Source organism: Salarias fasciatus, chromosome 13, assembly GCF_902148845.1.
Source record: "Salarias fasciatus chromosome 13, fSalaFa1.1, whole genome shotgun sequence".
In the NCBI taxonomy this organism is placed as follows: Eukaryota; Metazoa; Chordata; class Actinopteri; order Blenniiformes; family Blenniidae; genus Salarias; species Salarias fasciatus.
In genome coordinates, this window is record NC_043757.1 from 13,588,384 (window position 1) to 13,605,243 (window position 16,860).

The window sequence follows — 16,860 nt, forward strand, 5'->3', positions numbered from 1 at the left end:
ATGTCAAACAGATGTAAGTCAAAGCCACAGTGCTATGGAAGTGATATCCACCGGCTGCTGCTGGCGGCTGAAATCGGACAGAAGGCTGATGTCCGGACCTACACCTCAGGCCACCTGGGTCCCCGCAGCCTGAACCAAAGACAGCCTCGTGCTGAGACCAAGCGGTGTTTCTGGAGGACATCTCAGAACCTAGAAGAGATCCCAACACCCCTGGCACCGCAGAAAAGACAGACAAAGATATCAACGTGTGTGAAGAAGAAAGAAGAGGGAAAGTATGCCTCTGAGTTCACCTCTGGCGCTGCTTTGGTTGAGTCTGGGATCATGAAGTCAAGCAAAGATCAGGCTACTGATTATTTATCACATGAAGGCACAAGAGAAGATAAAACTCTTAAAACAGATCATTCTTCCTCAGACTCTTTGCCACTTCAGCATAAATCTTCTCCCCAGAAGCCAAACAACTCCTCATCTGATGTGGAGGGGAGCTCTCAGGTTAACTCCAGTCATTCTGATGGCATGAATAATACCAGCCAGCATGAGATCAAACAGCAGTTTGGCAGGGCGGCTGCAGCCTGTGAGAACCTGTGCGCTGGGGCCAGTGCAGCTGAAACGCATGAGAGGAAAGTCAAACAGGTGAGGATGTTCACACTAACAATCCTATTTCTTGTTTAAAAATCCAATTTTTTTATAAAGTGTTAGTCTTGAAATGCTGCTTTGACACTTGGAAATTTTGCACAGCAGACAAGTACTGACTGTATGGCACACATTACCTTGTTAATGATGCATGTGTGTTACTGTCGCACACAGGAGGTGAAAGAGCTGGCAGCAGGGAGCAGGCCCAACAGAGGCCGCCTGGCGGTGTGCAGTGACGTCTTTGATGATGTGTGTGAAGGCTCGCCAGTATTTGGAAGCATCCTGAGGGAAATTAAGGGGTTTTTTTTCCATTTCTTCTGGACCCAGTAGAACATTTTTAGCATGTGCAGTCAGATGTATTAGAGCCAGCAGAGAATGAGTCCCTGGTGCTGCAAGCACAAGTAGAGTAGAGCAACCATGGTGAAGCGTCATGGAGCAGGTCATCAGAGGACAGCGCTTTTATTACCGTCCACTATTAAGAGAGGCCATGGAAATTTGTTTTTGGCACAAACAGTCAAATAAAAAGTATAAAAATAGATACATTGGATCCCATTGTGAATGAAACTGGTTTACTTGTAATAGTTTCATATTCTTCCTTATCTGAATTATTTTATTTTGCACATAAGCAAGACTATAAATGTAAATGTCAGGGATTATAACTGAATATTCAAGTTTCTCCTTCTGATTGTTCCAAACAAGGACACACTCATGCTGTGTGTCTGTTAGATGGTCTGAGATAATACAATTGTTTCTCTTATCTAAAAGAAAGCCTACTTAAAAATGACAAAATTGTAATGAATCATTGTTTTGTGTGCTTGCTTCCTCATTAGACTGAGTACGGTTTATATACCAACCACTTGATGCCTTCACACTCAGCTGTTCCCAAGACGGTAAAACACACTAACTATTCTGTAATGACTGAATATAAGAAGAGCAAGGACAATTACAAAGTAATAAAGTACTTAATAGTTTTCTTCTGGAATGAATTTACATGACAGCAATAAGAACATTTGACACATGAATTGACGAATGAATGACATTTTTCCAGGTTTTTATTTTTTTTGTCAGCAAGCACAATATGCTCATGTTACCTGTGATTAATTACAGTCCTGTTCTTGAATGAGGTTTTCCCCCTTTTGTTTTGTAATCCGTGTCGGCCAAAAAGCCCCTCAGAAGGAACACATTCACTCCTGTATTTCTTGGAGGGTTTTTCATACTGAAGTCACTATATTGAAACAAAACTATATTCACAGACAAAATGTTAAATTAAAAGACTTTGAAGAAACAGGGAAGTTTTTATTTATGTTTGGGAAGATCGCAACTGAACACTTGGGACTGAATTCATGGGAAAAGTGATGACGATTACAACAAATGCACATCAGAAAGGCTTTATCGTAAACGAAAAGAAATGTTTTGGCACAATTTCAAAAAATAAAAAATAAAAATTCTCAGCTTCTTTTGCTGTCACGTTTTTGTTTTAGGCACAGAAAGCTGCTCCCTCGGGTCTTGGCGCTCTCAAAGCAAAGGAAATGGAGTTGGAGGAAGCTCTGGAAGAGGTTGAAAAGCTGGAGCACGAGGCCAAAAGCGCTCTGGAGGAGAACAAACGGTACAACAAGGATACCAGGAACAAAATACACTGCATATTTTAAGATAGTACACTGTTCACACGCTATTTATTTCAACATGTTTATTCTGTTATAACTTCAGGGCCCGAAATGAATTAGAGAACATTCCAGCTACTGAAAGCCCGGAGGACACTCTCTTGACGTGTGAGTCTCAAGACTGACTCTTTAACATAACCATCAGTACAGCCACATGTAAGCCTCTACTGTACATCACTCTGCCAGTCAAGCGCACACATGCTAACTTTTAAAAGATTGTGTTTCTCTGGTGTGAATGGACAGAACAAATAATCACTTTGTCATGCCAGCAGATATGAAGAGGGGTTTGTAGCACCACTGAGTCAGCTGTGACTTCTTGCAGCCTGCAGGGGATTTAAAGTACAAATCCGCCATTATTCACAGCGGCGGCCTCATGTTTCTGTGCTGGAACATCTCTGTCAGGCCCGCGGGACGGCGCCGGCGGCCGCAGCGACGGCGTCCGGGTCAGGAGGCTCCAGGTGCGGAGTGTGTGGAGGGAGATCCAGCAGTTGGAAGAAGAGATGAAGAACAAGATGGTGTCCGCTGATGTGACCACCAACATGGAGAGAAGCATCAAAGACAAGAAGGTTCTGTGGAAATTCGCTTCATCTTGGTGTGTTCTGAAGGCAACACATCAGTTTGTATTTTTAATCTTTTTACATCAGTCAATACAGGAAAAGTGACTGTACTTATTTATTTTGATTTTTTTTTTTTTTTCCAGATTGAGATAGTGAATCTAATCGCCTCAAATGAGCGTCTCCGGACCATCAATAAGGTAAGAGGAGTCTCTCTCTTTTTGTGTAAATTATGCTGTATTCCTGTCATGGTATCATAGACTTAGATTGCTTGTTTTTCTTGGTGGTTGATTAATAATTATCTTTTCTATTTTTGTCTTTCACTTCTTAGGATCTGGAAGATAGAATCAATGCAGTGCTGGACAGAGAAAAGGTCAGCAGGACCGTCAGACGGTATGTGGCGTGTGACACACGCTGGATGTTACACTGGACTGGTTCGTCCCTCATTCTCACTGCTGCTTTCTTAAAACAGGATGCTGTGGGATGAAATACACGGTGATCAACAAACCAAATGAATGACTTTGTTTGCTCATAATGCAGAGAAACATTTTCCTCACATGAAAGTTTGTGGTAAATGTCATGAATCGTCATCAGATCGACCGGTGATCGTGATTACCACGCCGCGTTCCTCCTTCTGCAGCAGTCCAAGAGGAAGAGGCATGCTGTATGCAACCACTGGCATTGCAATACCTGAACACTTTCTTCCACCAAATGTATTATTGAATAAAAATACTGAACAACTTGAGCTGTGACTGCATCTCTTCAAAGGCCAGATGTACTTGGACAGAAACCATTTATACTACTGTGTTTTTCATTTTCGTCCCATTCTCCTTAACATGTCAGATATTAGGGTCCAATGTTTTCGCTCCACTGACGAAGGTCAAAGGCAGCAGATCTTATCTTGTAAATTCATTGATCAAAACCTGTTTTGCTGACCAAGACGGGGCGGTTGGCGGGGGAGGGGTGTACTCTGTACTGTATGAAACTGGAAGATTATCTGTTGTGTCCAATGCATTTCTTTTTGTGATATTATTAATATTGCATTTAATATTTGATAATGGAAGGACTTTGCCTGGTTTCTGTCTTTCAGTGATTTACACACGCGCGCGCGCGCGCGCGCACACACACACACACACAGTCGGGTACTTAAGGTTTGAGTGGTACTATCCTTTTCAAAGCACAAGAGGGCAGCAGAGACATGTGTTATGCGACTATTGCAGAAGTTCTGAGCTTCATTTCACTGTCCCATCTGTCAAATGCATTGATTTTTCTGTCTCAGGAACATTGTTTCAAGGCTGCAACGTTTTCTACATTTGCACATTTAAAATAATTAACGTCAGAAGAGTAAAATCATTCTCGTTGTCTCTGTAGTCGTTTGAAGCTGATGTGTGTGTCTGTGACCTTTATCAAACACGCTGAGGACAGTTTGAGGTTTTCAGTATCGTGTGAAAGGTCACTGAGGAGAAATGACAGCATTAGATGTGCAAAGTGCTAAAGGGAATGAAAGGAATAATTTCCTTTAAGTCAATCAAGTTTCATTTGACTGGAGTCAAAATGAGTCAGTTAGAAATATCAAAACTGTTATGAGAGTATTCGTTTAACCTGCAGAGCAGAATCACAGATCATGAGAGGATTATCAGACTTACTAAAGCTTTACGTTGTATTGATACGAGGCGGCCTTTGCCCCTGACACGAGGGCATGCCTTGCTGTCCGTCCAACTGTAATCAGAGGCCAAAGTCTAAAACTCCGGCAGAAAAAGTCAGTCGGAGGCGATTGTTTTTGCCCCTCACTGCCTCTCTTCTTCTCTCCGTGTCAACAACTCTTCACTCTGTGAAGAACGGCCTCTGCTTGGACTAAACACCATGTTACTCCGGACTGTGATCCTGCTCCTCCTCTGCGAATCCTCGGCCTTGGGGGCCACTTTAGGCCACTACCAAGCTCAGGATAAAGAGGAGGATGCCCTTCCTGTCAACGAGGGTGTCATAGCTGAAGCTGCTGAAGCTGCTGAAGCTGCTGAAGCTGGTACAGACACGACAACAGGTGATCCGTCACCAGCCGAGCAAGCTCCAGTCAATTCAGCTTTCGGTGATAATATACTTTCTAAAATATTTGGAGAAGAAAACCCAGAAGGTGACAAACCTGAAGTGGCTGCAGATGCTGAAAATGGCAAAGAGTTGGAGGCCGACGGGGATGCCGGAAACCCCACCGCCACGGAAGAGCTGACTGAAGATGCTGCCACACATGAGAAACCGTCATCTGAAGACGAAGACAGGAATGAGATCCGACCCGTCCAGAATCAGAGCACGGCCCCGGAGCAGGAAGAGGACAGCAGCTGGAGCATCAACTCCATCAGAAGCGGTTTCCAGACCATGCATGGATACTTTGATTCTCTCGTGGAGCTGGTCGGGGGCCACAACGGTGTATGTCAGTACCGCTGCAAACACGGTACGCATGGTTTTACTCACTCTTGCTTCCTGATCACAGATCTTTTCAGAGGATTCCTCAACTGCTCTGAGAGCCAACATTTTCTGGCAGGTCCGCTCTCTGTGGACAGATTGCGATTTGATCATTTACATCCTGTATCCTTGTTGATTTGTTGCGTTAATGTGTGTTTATTCGTGTCATTGCTTGGCACACTTGCAGCCTTCAAATGCAATCAATTCTTTTGCGATCAGATTAACACCCACTGACGTCTTGAGTCAAGATAAGATGCTCGGGCCCTCCGGCTGGAGATACGCATTGTTTATCAGTCCCTGGAGAAGTCTGTACAGTCCTGTAATCCATACACATGTTCTCTGACAGAACTAATATCTTATCTGTGTAAAGACACACACCTGTGAGAACCAGTCTCCTGAGGATACTCGACTGGAAGTACATAATGACCTTAATTGATGCAGGATTTTGTGCTACTTCAGCTCAAGATGAAACTTGTGTTTTCCAGGAGAAATTCCCCAGCCTCGCCCGGGCTACCAGCTCCCCGAGCCCAACGGCTGCAGCTCGTCCCTGATCGGACTCCAGGTGAATGCTGCAGTATGTAGCCTGTTCATAATACTAACACTTTAAAATTGGGCTTATCATAACCAACAGCAGCTGAAAATGGAGCATTGTCTACGAGTTAAGTGTAAGTTCTTTCTTAACCCGACAGCTCGACCTGGGGATCCCCGCCATGACAAAGTGCTGCAACCAGCTCGATGCGTGTTACGACACCTGCGGCACAAACAAGTACGTCTGTGACTCCAAGTTTCGTGTGTGTCTGCACGACATCTGCTCCGACCTCAACAAGAGCCTGGGCTTTCAGTCAAAGGTGCAAGGTGAGATATTTAAAGATAGTTACATGTCAACCATCATCGTCAGTCAGTTAGTTTCCAATCATCAAACAAAGGTGAAACACTCCTCTCTGTTTCCAGCCTGTGAATCGGTGGCAGACGCTCTCTACAACACGGTGTGGACTCTCGGCTGCAGGCCCTACATGAACAGCCAGAGGGCAGCTTGTCTCTGCAACGGAGAGGACAAAGACGAGCTGTGACACAGAGGGCTGTGGACGACTCCTTTTTACGATCACAGACACATTCTCTGAGACACCTGACGGTGTATTTACAGGCTCTTTGTCAAAGAGATCATACTCTCTAGATTAGAGAAAACAAAAGACGAAACATAACTGTGGGATTGCCACGAACAGTTGACACAGATTTATTCATCGGCGATGCTGACAGATCTTACTTGTCTGGCTGTAACTTTCAGAAACTCAATTAACGGCTCATGCATATTAAACTCTCCATTTTCCTCATTTCAGGCTACTTTTAGGCTTCTATGACTCCATATTAGCATAAATTACTTCATCACTCCAAAGCGCCTGATAAGGATAAGTGAAGGATATTGTAGATGCATTCATTTCCTCTGAAAGGGAAGACACAAGATAATTACCAATGTTCGCTCATAAGGCCTGTTGTGTGCTGCTACCTTAGATTTGTCGAGTGAGTCTGCACAAACGTTGAGTAAATTGAACGCTTATTACAGTCGCTATGTTAATGTTTGATGTAAGTTATTTGCCAGTTATTTGTTGTTTTCATGAGTAAATGCATAACAAATTGCAGTTCGGCTGACACGATTAACTCCAGATTAATTGTCAGAGTGATGAAGTGTGCACATAATTTCCAGGCGCGGCATACTGATATCTGTTTCTCACCACGCTCTAATAAGTGACAAGGCTCCCAGACCATCGATTACACCCAGAAAATGAGCCGCGATGCATCCGTGGATGGTTTCCATGTATTTTTCAAGTGTAGATAGTGTGAAATATAAACCACTGTCAGAAATCCAGTAAATCTCTAAGCTGTGATGAAGCCTGAGAAATGCCTGAACGTGTGACCTAGAAAAACAGTTCTCATGCTCCAGATGTTACAAATGAGCTGTGGCCTTCGTGAATGGCTTCTAATAGAAATGTCATTCACTTTAATGTCAGTGAGTTGTGCTACAAGGCAGTTGTGGGAAAAGATACAGACACTCGGATGTGTTAACCAGGAGTCAAGTTATCATGAGCGAGATGTAAAAAAAAACCAAAAAAAAAACCCAAGTATATTCTGTACATTTTCCATGTTTTTGTGTATATGTGAGACCTGAAAGGGGCGTTGCAATGGAGTGTTTTCCTACATTAATTTGGTGTTTTGGATGCCAAATAAACTCAGATAAACTAAATGGGAATGCCACTTTAATGATTGTGACTTGTGCTGATGGCATGTGCTCCTTGGTGATTTTCTCAATGGTTGCGCTGTTGGCTTTATGTTAATAATGCGACTACGGCAGGATGAAGACTGGGCCTGCGCTCAGGGTCTGCTGCTCCCGGGGGTCACTCGCCCGGGCCGCCCTTCGGACGCGTCCCCGGCACTGCTGAGCGCAGCGGGAGTCTCCCGCCCTGCATACTAACACCTGGCAGTGCAGGAACACTTGCTGCAAACAGAAGAAGCAAGCTTGCTTTTAGACTTACAGATACAGTCGAGCCTTCGCAGGAAATATATGAATTGCAGACTTCACACACATTAGCCCACGCACACATTTGCCAGCTGGCTCCCAGCATGCTTCTTTTACTCACTCGGTTGTCCTTGCCAATGAACTTGAAGACAGGAACCTGGTAGTGCTTGGAGAGCTGGTCCTTTGATGAGTACTGTGTCACTGTTTCATCAGAAATGCATCTGCGCAGGAAACCAAAGAGAGGAAACCAAGTCATACCTGCAGCTGATATCTGCTTCTCACTGATCCATTTATATCTTTAACAAGACACTTCATCAAGGTTAGCCGCCCCGGGGTCCTGAAACACTGCTGTATTTTTAATGGAGAATCGTGAAAATAGATTATACTGCTGGGAAAGAAACTCGGCTCTTCATTCACAAAAAGAAAGGTTAGTTGAAAGTGAGGATTTCATAGATGATAAAGCTTCTTCTACTTGTTTTTTATTCCCCCCGTAACATGCTTGTGTTCTTTTTACATTGATCAGAGAGTAAGACAAGTGGCATTTTTCACACGACATTTCTCTGTTTGCTGACAGCTTCTCCGTCCTTTAACAGTCAGCCAGCCGATACAAAGGCTCCATGACACACAGACGTCAGAGATCTGACACTGCTGGCATTTATTTCACTGTGTTTGTGAATATATTTGTGGGATTAGCTAGACATTTTTCAAAGGACATATATGTCCACAATTTATTCATGAACATCACATTTCAGACAGTCAGTCATCCATCGTATCAAATCAGTCCATGCTCACATGGTATCAAGAATTTGTCTTTATATTTGCTCATGTTTTAGAGTCAGCGATTGTGACGTCAATGTCACAGCATTTATGGAATTATTTGTAGTGTGAGCCCCACAGTTACACTTCAAACCGTGCTCAGAGAAACTGATGATTGTTAAGATGAGTTCATGTTTATCTACAAAACAGTTCTGAGTCTAATGTCTTCCCATTAATCCTCTCTTTTGGAAAATACTATCTCGGATCTTTGAATAGTGTACTGGGAAATAAAGCTTTCAAATGTGAGACACACATCCACATCTCCTCAGTATTAATAGTAACCAATGATCATCACTGGGGAGTTAATGATTTTATAACAACGATACAATCAAGTTTTAATTTCTCAGCCTCTAATTTATTTTCAATAAATGTGTTTGCTCGTTCCTTTTATAATCATACTATTAGCGCTGACTTGGGTAAACCTCTTAAAAAAAGACATGTCTCATCCTAAGGGGGCTTACCTTAGAAATGCTTTATCACATTAAAGAAAAAAGATTATTCTGCATATGATTGTAAAACAATTACTTCTACTACAAATGCAAATACTGTTTCTTTGGCCCTCTCATTAGTACAACAGAGGGCGGTTATTTGGTGTGGCACGTCTCTAAATCACGGTTTTAGTTCGTTCTGCCACATTGGGCAGTGATAACCTGCACTTAAAGGAAGCCAGCCTGGTATTTTAGAGACCACAACACACACTTCTCTTTGTCGAGTGGATGTAGCTTCCTGTATTACATGGCTTTGGTAGCATCCACCGTTTGTGATGAGCTGATCTCAGGTAGCAGCTAATGTTTGGCTGATGAAGTGGAAATGTAACGGTGAAAAGGTACACACCCATCTTTAATGAGGTAATACTTGAGAGGTTGGTCTGCTTTGGGTCCGGGTGTAGCGAAGCAGCACTCCACCAGCGTGGAAAGGCCCTCCACCCTCTCCTGGGGCTCCACCCCGAAGAACAGCGAATCGTGCAGGCGGAGCTGTGGAGGAGTGCTGTACGGCTCCGAGAACTCGGCGCTCCTGAAGAGTTCCAGCGAGAAGCGAAAGACTCCCTCGCTGTGGCCGGCCAGCTCCAGGGCCGAGCTGCGCAGACTGGCCTGGTATCCGTCGGACACGTTGTACTCCCGGGGGAACTCGCAGGTGACAGGCAGAACCAACTTGCTGGTGCGGACGATGAAGTCCCTGCTGCTGCCTGGACTGCTCCGGGGGAGGCCGGTCACCAGGTTGGTCCCCACAATCTTGTTTTCTGTCACCTAAAAGTTGACATCTGAATTACTTTAAAAGCTTTTTTCAGTTCCTGACGATCACCAACAATCCACACCCTGCTTTTTAACTGTACTATAAGCATCCTGTTGACCTTTAACCAGAACCCCGACCAGTGTACTGTGCCGCTGACCTCCACCACCGTGCCGCAGGTCTTGAGGCTGAAGTTGAGGTTGATGTGTGTGCCGTTGGAGACGCCTCGACAAGACGAGTTGGACAGGAAGAGCTCCAGCCCTCCGACCAGGTCCTTCGGAACCGATACTGTGATGGAGCTGGAGTCACACAGGACCGGCACTGCAGGGGAGGAGAGGCAGACGTGACGTACTGCTATGGTCCCGTAAAGCCAAAGAAAGCAAAGAATGGATGGATGCAACAACATCGATAAGCTTTAGTTTATTCCACGCTCATGTGATCACAGAAAAAAGTAGCAATTGTCCCACTGGAATAGGTTTGAGATAAATGCAAGCACACATCTGTAAGTCAGCTGGTCTCTCTCGAGTATAGAACTGAAAATCCATTTTCCCCCTCAGAAATCCAGAGAAACATACGCACCCTGGCACGTGCGTCCATCTTCTCCCAGCTCCAGCCCCCGGGGGCAGTGACACTGATATGTGCCCAGGAGAGAGGAGCAGCCGTGGCTGCAGCCTCCATTGTTAACGTGACAGCCCTCTATCGCTTCACCAGGCGAGACAGAGACAGAGAAAGGATTAACAACTACTGTGCACCCTGTAAACCCCCTTTTTTTTAAATTATCTCTGAGTGTCATATAATTACAGATACGCAGGCGTACCTCTGCAGTTGAGTCCATCTTCATCCAGCACGCGGCCATGGCCACATTCGCAGCGCCTGGACCCCTTGGTGTTCACACACACCTCCGCGCAGCCACCGTTGGCTTTATCACATTCATTCACATCTAAAAACACACCACATCAGGTCGAACATCGTTATTAGACCGGTCTTATTTCAATCGACTGGGCACCAGATGGGTGGGGTATACTGCCGGAAATTCACTTAGTGTTCCGAGGAAGACAGTGATAAATCGACCTTGGGGGACTTTAAAAGTGAGTTTATAAGGCCGAGGACTGCTGAATGCAATAATGAGGGATGAAATTAAAGGAAGTTAAAAAAGTGTGAGGGCGGGAGAGCAAAGAACAAAAGGGTGTGTGAGAGCAGAGAAATGGAGGCGTCACTTTTGAGGCGTAACACATATTTGGGGCAAGTTGGTGACTCTCAGTGGCGATGCATTTCTAAAGAGTTGTGATGGACTGGCGACTGGTCCAGGAAGTACTTTGCCTTTGCCCATTGTTAGTTGGTATTGGCTGTGGAACCCTGCAACCTCAAATTGGAAAAAGTGGAATGGAAGATGAACTGAATGCCCATAATGCGTTATTGACAAAGCAATTAAATAGCTATTTCCACTGCTGATTCGTCACTTTGATAGGATGATGGGCTATTGTTTTCTATTATTTTGCTGTTCTGTTTTCACAGACGGTGTCACAGAAAGTCACTGGAACTAGCGCTGAACTTAATCTTCCAACTGTAACTGGGATTCAAACTCAAGTTCCCCACTCCGAATGCGAAGAACCAACCTAATGCCTGCAGAAGGGACAGGCCTGTTACCACTGATTTTTTTCAATTACTGTAAGAGGTTTTTCATTTCCATATCATAGGACGGTAGAAACTCTTTTTGATATGTATACCTTGGTATTGCTTCAGTGCAAATCAGAAGCTCAGTAACCAAAGTAATCAAGAGGATTAGTCTCCATTCAGGACTCTGGCAAGCCAAGAAAACTGTAAACTATAAGCACATCAAGTAAATATTGCTATTTGAAGAACATGAAAAAGCCTTCCCAGGAATAAAAATGTATGTCGGTAGTGCAGATCTGGACATCAGGGATGCTGCTTCATTGTTGTGCCATTGAGACTGTACTTTATCGTCCCAAAAACTCTCATTTTAAATGTCTGCAATAAGTGCTTAATACTATTTAGTCCAATTTGTTGAAATTCACACTGGTTCTGAATGCCAGTAAAACTGAAGATAAACTGTTTACAAATCAGAAGATGTCACAAAGTCTCTCTTATGAAAAACTGAATTCCATGTAGTGGTTTATACAACATATCACACATCCTAAAGGAACTTAATATAAAACTTTGGTTTGTCATCAGAAAAAGACTTCCTTTTCATTCAGTATAAATAAACATTTTGCTTCAGAATCCTTGTTACTTTGCTCTTTAAACATGCTGGATGCTGTTTATCACAGAGGATTACCATTCATGGAAGGATGTAAATACCTCACTCACCACTGTATCCTGTACTCTGCAGTTAATCAGACACCATTATATAACGATACACTCATATTCCAACACACCACTGTGATATAAAGTGTGTGTTATGAGCCATTCTGTCTGTCACTGTGTTCACTATATGTCACCATGGAGTCATCTCAGAATAAAAGTCTCAAACAGTCGAAAGAATCCACTTGGTTTGTTTTGTTATTGTTTTTCCAGGAACTGTTTCCATGTTCCCTGTCTTATCTCTGCCTGCTGTACACCTTATCTGTGTGCTCTCTTCCTGCCCCCCTCCCTTCTCACCCAGGCAGGTTTGTCTGTCCGGTCCCAGCACAGTTCCTGGAGCACAGCGACACTCTGCCTCTGGACATCTGCGGCCAGCACAGTCCACCTCGTCACAGATATCATAGAAATCTGTGCAACACACATTAAAAAAAAAAAACAGTAAGGCACAAAACATCTTCAGAAGTAAACGTGTCTGATGTGTCTGCTCACGGCCACAGTAGACATGGAAGCAGACTGAGGGTCTGGGCAGTCGGTATACAAAGTATCCCCCGGGACAGGCCTTGACGTCCACCCTGGAGCTCCACTGGCAGCAGTTGTTGTTGAAGCTGGCGCACACGGGGAGGCTGGTGATGCCCTCGTGGAGCTGGGGGTGGCTGCCGTTGAGCCAAACGGGGGCGTGAGTGCCACAGTGATTCTCCAGGATGCAGAAAGTGGGCATGGCGTCTCCGGCCATGCCTGTGAAGCGGTACCACTCGCCTGACACGTGGCTGTCACACTGCGGCACGCCGGACGACTGGTTCAGATGGTATTCGGTGTTCCTCCAGGGCTCATTCAGGCTGATGTAGGCAACACAGGGGTCCGGGGCTGAAGGGGGGGCATATTGATGTATATTAGGGCTGTCAGTGACAATAACAATAATCGTGATCAAATAATGTAGGGCTGTCAAAATATACATTTATTAATCGCAATTAATTCCAGGATTAGGGTTAGGGTTTGCAATTTACTCAAAGTAAAGAAATAGGAGAGAAAACTTTGAACTCAAACAGTTCTGAATGTCATGTCGAATGAATACAGGTTTTTTTTTTTCTGTTGTTGGGACCTTGTACTGCGGTGACGGTTTGATTTTCTTTTGAGGTTCTATTTGGAATAAAAAAGAATAATTCTCCAAATCAAAGTGGAGTAGGACGGAAATTCATGGAAGGTCTACTAACAGTTATTGCTTGTTTACAGGGGTTTTCAGTCTATTCTATGTACATGGTGCATTTTATATTCAAGCCGTCTCAAAGGGCTTCTCGTGACAGCTGCCATGTGACCAAGATTATTAGGAACCATTTCTGTTTATTCACATTGAACAGCGAGTCTGATAATGTTGTCATTATTCTCAGCTTTAACATTTCTTTTCCTTTTTTTGGGGTGAAACTACAGCAACAGTGGGAGGAGTAATCTCTGCCTTTACTTGTGATATTGAAAGCATTTTAATGAACAAATTGTGATGATGACATTTTTTTGTGGTGTATTCTATACAAAGTTGGCAAAAGAGACTGTCTCACAGAAAGGCAGCAGATCCTCAAAGCAGGGCCTAAACGCCTGTTTCTGGTATAAATCCAATCTCAGTACCACTACGTTCCATTCATCGTAGTTCTGTGGAAAAGTATTCACAGCTCGGAGCTTAACTGCTTTTAAATGGTAAATTTCCAACATTGTAAGCAGCAAGAATCCCAAATGAAGCATCTATTACACTGTGGAAAACAGCGAAATGTTTAAAATGAGTACACATAACTACACCGTACAACTATTTCAACTTGCAATGATTTGCCTCTTGGGTTCCTTTAAATATTTAATGGGCATCAATGAAATGAATTTAGTAACTGCTTCATCCATCCGTTGCTTTTAATTCCTCAGAAACGATGGAACTTGGTGCTGCATGTGCAACCTGCGTTTGCTCAGCTGAAGTGATTTGGAAAAAGGACCCGTAGTTCCTAAAATCGTGTTTAGTCCTTTATAGCTAAAGCTTCCATACTGAGAGGAATGGTGAGAACAGTGGTTAGAAATTATGGGTCACACATTGAGAACCCTGGGTTTGATTCCCCGCCCGCCTTCTGGGTAAAGTCTTCATAGTTTCGATGTACCTCGGTTGGTTTTCTCTGGGCATCTAATCTTTCTTCCATGCAGGATTTATTTTACTTCTAGACTTGTCTGTGAGCTGGCCCTGCCATGAACCTGTCCAGGACGTGCGCTGCCCTTCACCCTGTCTCGTCTGGAACAAACTCCAGCCCCCTGAGCCTCGGATGAACGGCTACAGAAAAAAGGTGGATGTTGGTGAAGTGAAGCTAGAAAATTGAGACCATTATGTGATTTGGGAGCAGCTGAAGGTTTTTTTTTCCAGTCTGTCAACACGTTTCCCTCTTTATTTGTGCCGGTCACTTGAGCAAACCTGTAAGCATGAAAGAAACTTGTGGATTACCCAGATGAACAGTAGCATGAAGTCAGGTTTAATTGATCCAGGAGCCAATAAGCTGTTCTCACAGAGCTCTTTATCCAGCCAGGTCTGTCAGCAGTGACTCTCTTCACTACAGCCAGTTGTGCAGACTCAGGAGAACAACTTAAACGGGCAGAGTAAACAAAGTGCAGCAAAACAATCGATAGTCTCTCCCCTTCCTTCGTGCCCTCTCAACGGTGTAATTAAGAGGCAGCCGTAAAACAAAAGGAAGCAACTTGAGGGAGCGGGCAACGTGTGCCTGAATGAGACCGGGTGTTAATGACTGAGCATCAACAGCAGCTGATCGCTTGATCAGCTCGCAGTAAACCATCTTTACTGACAGGCTGAAGCCGGGAAGCATCTTGGGTGACAACCAGCCTCCCAGATTTGTATTTAGCTGAACTGCACTACATAAAATTCTAATGTTTTCACTTTCCTGTAGCTTTAAAGTTTCAGTTTTCCATCCAACAAAGGCCAAGGTTAACCAGTTTAACTGGTAACAATAAAAACAAACAAAAAAAAACCTTCCCGAATATACAGTGTCATAGTTCTCAGATACTACCATAACTCGTGTGAGATTTAACTAAATTGTGACCATCAGCTCTAGGGGTGTGCATCGCTTTCTCCTCCCACCAATAGATCACATCATTCTGCTGTTCCAATAAAAGCAAAAGGATCTATCTACACTATGGGCCTTCTGACAGCATTAACGGCCATTTTTGGAGACGTACGACTGATCAGCGCGCTCCGGCTCCAGCAGCACAGAGGAGGCAGAGGACGGAGCTGACTCATGTGGGCGTCCGCTAATGGAAGCGTTAAATCTTCCAGATGGGGCTTGAATAACTTAATACGGCTATCAGGGGAGCGTAGAGCCACGGTTGACCCCAGTCAGGCTCCCGAATCTTATCTTTAACAGAGAAAGATGACAATCCACTTATTGCTTTTCATAATAATAATAAAAAAAAAAAAGGATAAAGCTGATGGCCTTTTATGTGGATTTTCTAAAAATCAATAAAGACTATAAATACACAACGGCATAGTAACCTGCAAACAACTCTGAACTACTGGTGACAGATTTTATAGCAGTAGACCTTGGATACATATACACTAAAAATTCTGTCACATTTACAGGAGGAGCGCTAAAATAGTCCCATTGAAACACTCATCACTTTGGTTTGAGAGTAACACTTGAATTTCTACAAGATTTAATCAAAAACATATATGTACAGTTACAAAATTTACAAAAATGAAACATTTCCTGCTAATTGTGCATGTGACCATGAGAGAGAGTGCACTCACCTACACCTGTAGTTGCCATGACCTCCTGCAGCAGGCATGTGATCGCCAAAAGAATCATGATGTAACTTTGATTAACTAGAAATCTGGTCCAGTCCTGGGCTTTATGTCAGTGTCTTTTGCTGTTCTGGTTCATCATTAGTCTACGTCTGTCTTTAATAGGCGCCTCTTATCTGTGTCACACCGACATGGCAATGTCTGACCTTGAACCGCCGACCTGGTGTCGTCTAAATCCAGGAGCAGGAGCATCCTCTCATTGTTTCAGTCCTGTCAGCCTTTAGCTACTGACAGTTCGCTGGACACACAAACACACACGCACACACACACAAAATTAAGTTTTTCCCTTCATTTTACTTAAATTACTTCATTCTCCACATTAGAAACACTAATAAATGTTCTGAAAGGCAACATCTTGAATAGTTTTACCAAATGTTTTTTTTTTAATTCCCTGAAAAACTCCCATGGTAACATTTTTTTTCATTACACTCTTACAAATTGGATTTTTTTTTTCTTTTTTTTTAATAAATGAGTTTGGGAAGGTCAGAAAAGAAATCAAATTGTAATGGTAGTGCATTCAATAAAATTTCATTTGAATGATAACCAAAGGCACAAAAATGTTGAGAGGAGACACAGAGTCCTCCAGTTTAAACAATTAAAGTAGAGAAAACAGTTTTCCATTAATTACACAAATGTCTCGCCAGCTGAATCAACACAGCAAAAAAAAGAAGGAATGACAGGACATGAAACATCTTCACTCTAGTGGTTGTTCTAAAACAAATGTCAACGTGCTTTATGATCAATACGTCTGCTTTATTTTTCATCCTTGAGTGTAAAAACACAAGCAATGATGTAATCCATAGCAGCATTAAACTCTCCGATTAATCTTCTTAGTGCCCCGCTCGA

At 43.5% G+C, this 16,860-nt stretch overlaps 3 protein-coding genes across 3 annotated transcripts; 2 read left to right on the top strand and 1 right to left on the bottom strand.

The window, feature by feature from the left end:
• On the top strand, nucleotides 1–3,451 carry LOC115399274 (uncharacterized protein C6orf118-like). Its single transcript, XM_030106564.1, has 8 exons — nucleotides 1–630; nucleotides 805–925; nucleotides 1,459–1,520; nucleotides 2,112–2,236; nucleotides 2,338–2,399; nucleotides 2,694–2,857; nucleotides 2,992–3,045; nucleotides 3,440–3,451. Exons 1-8 carry the CDS (start codon nucleotides 1–3, stop codon nucleotides 3,449–3,451), a joined length of 1,230 nt encoding a protein of 409 aa, XP_029962424.1.
• Nucleotides 3,452–4,708: 1,257 nt separating this feature from the next.
• On the top strand, nucleotides 4,709–6,372 carry pla2g12b (phospholipase A2, group XIIB). The gene is made up of 4 exons (XM_030106566.1): nucleotides 4,709–5,291; nucleotides 5,788–5,876; nucleotides 5,992–6,157; nucleotides 6,254–6,372. The coding sequence occupies exons 1-4, from the start codon at nucleotides 4,709–4,711 to the stop codon at nucleotides 6,370–6,372; spliced, it is 957 nt and encodes a 318-aa protein (XP_029962426.1).
• Nucleotides 6,373–6,522: 150 nt separating this feature from the next.
• Nucleotides 6,523–16,018, bottom strand: oit3 (oncoprotein induced transcript 3). The gene is made up of 9 exons (XM_030106371.1): nucleotides 15,961–16,018; nucleotides 12,672–13,046; nucleotides 12,480–12,590; nucleotides 10,678–10,800; nucleotides 10,440–10,562; nucleotides 10,021–10,181; nucleotides 9,465–9,877; nucleotides 7,936–8,035; nucleotides 6,523–7,793 (listed from the first exon to the last, which is right to left on the bottom strand). The coding sequence occupies exons 1-9, from the start codon at nucleotides 16,016–16,018 to the stop codon at nucleotides 7,641–7,643; spliced, it is 1,617 nt and encodes a 538-aa protein (XP_029962231.1). The 3' UTR covers nucleotides 6,523–7,640.
• Between the last annotated feature and the right edge of the window lie 842 nt (nucleotides 16,019–16,860).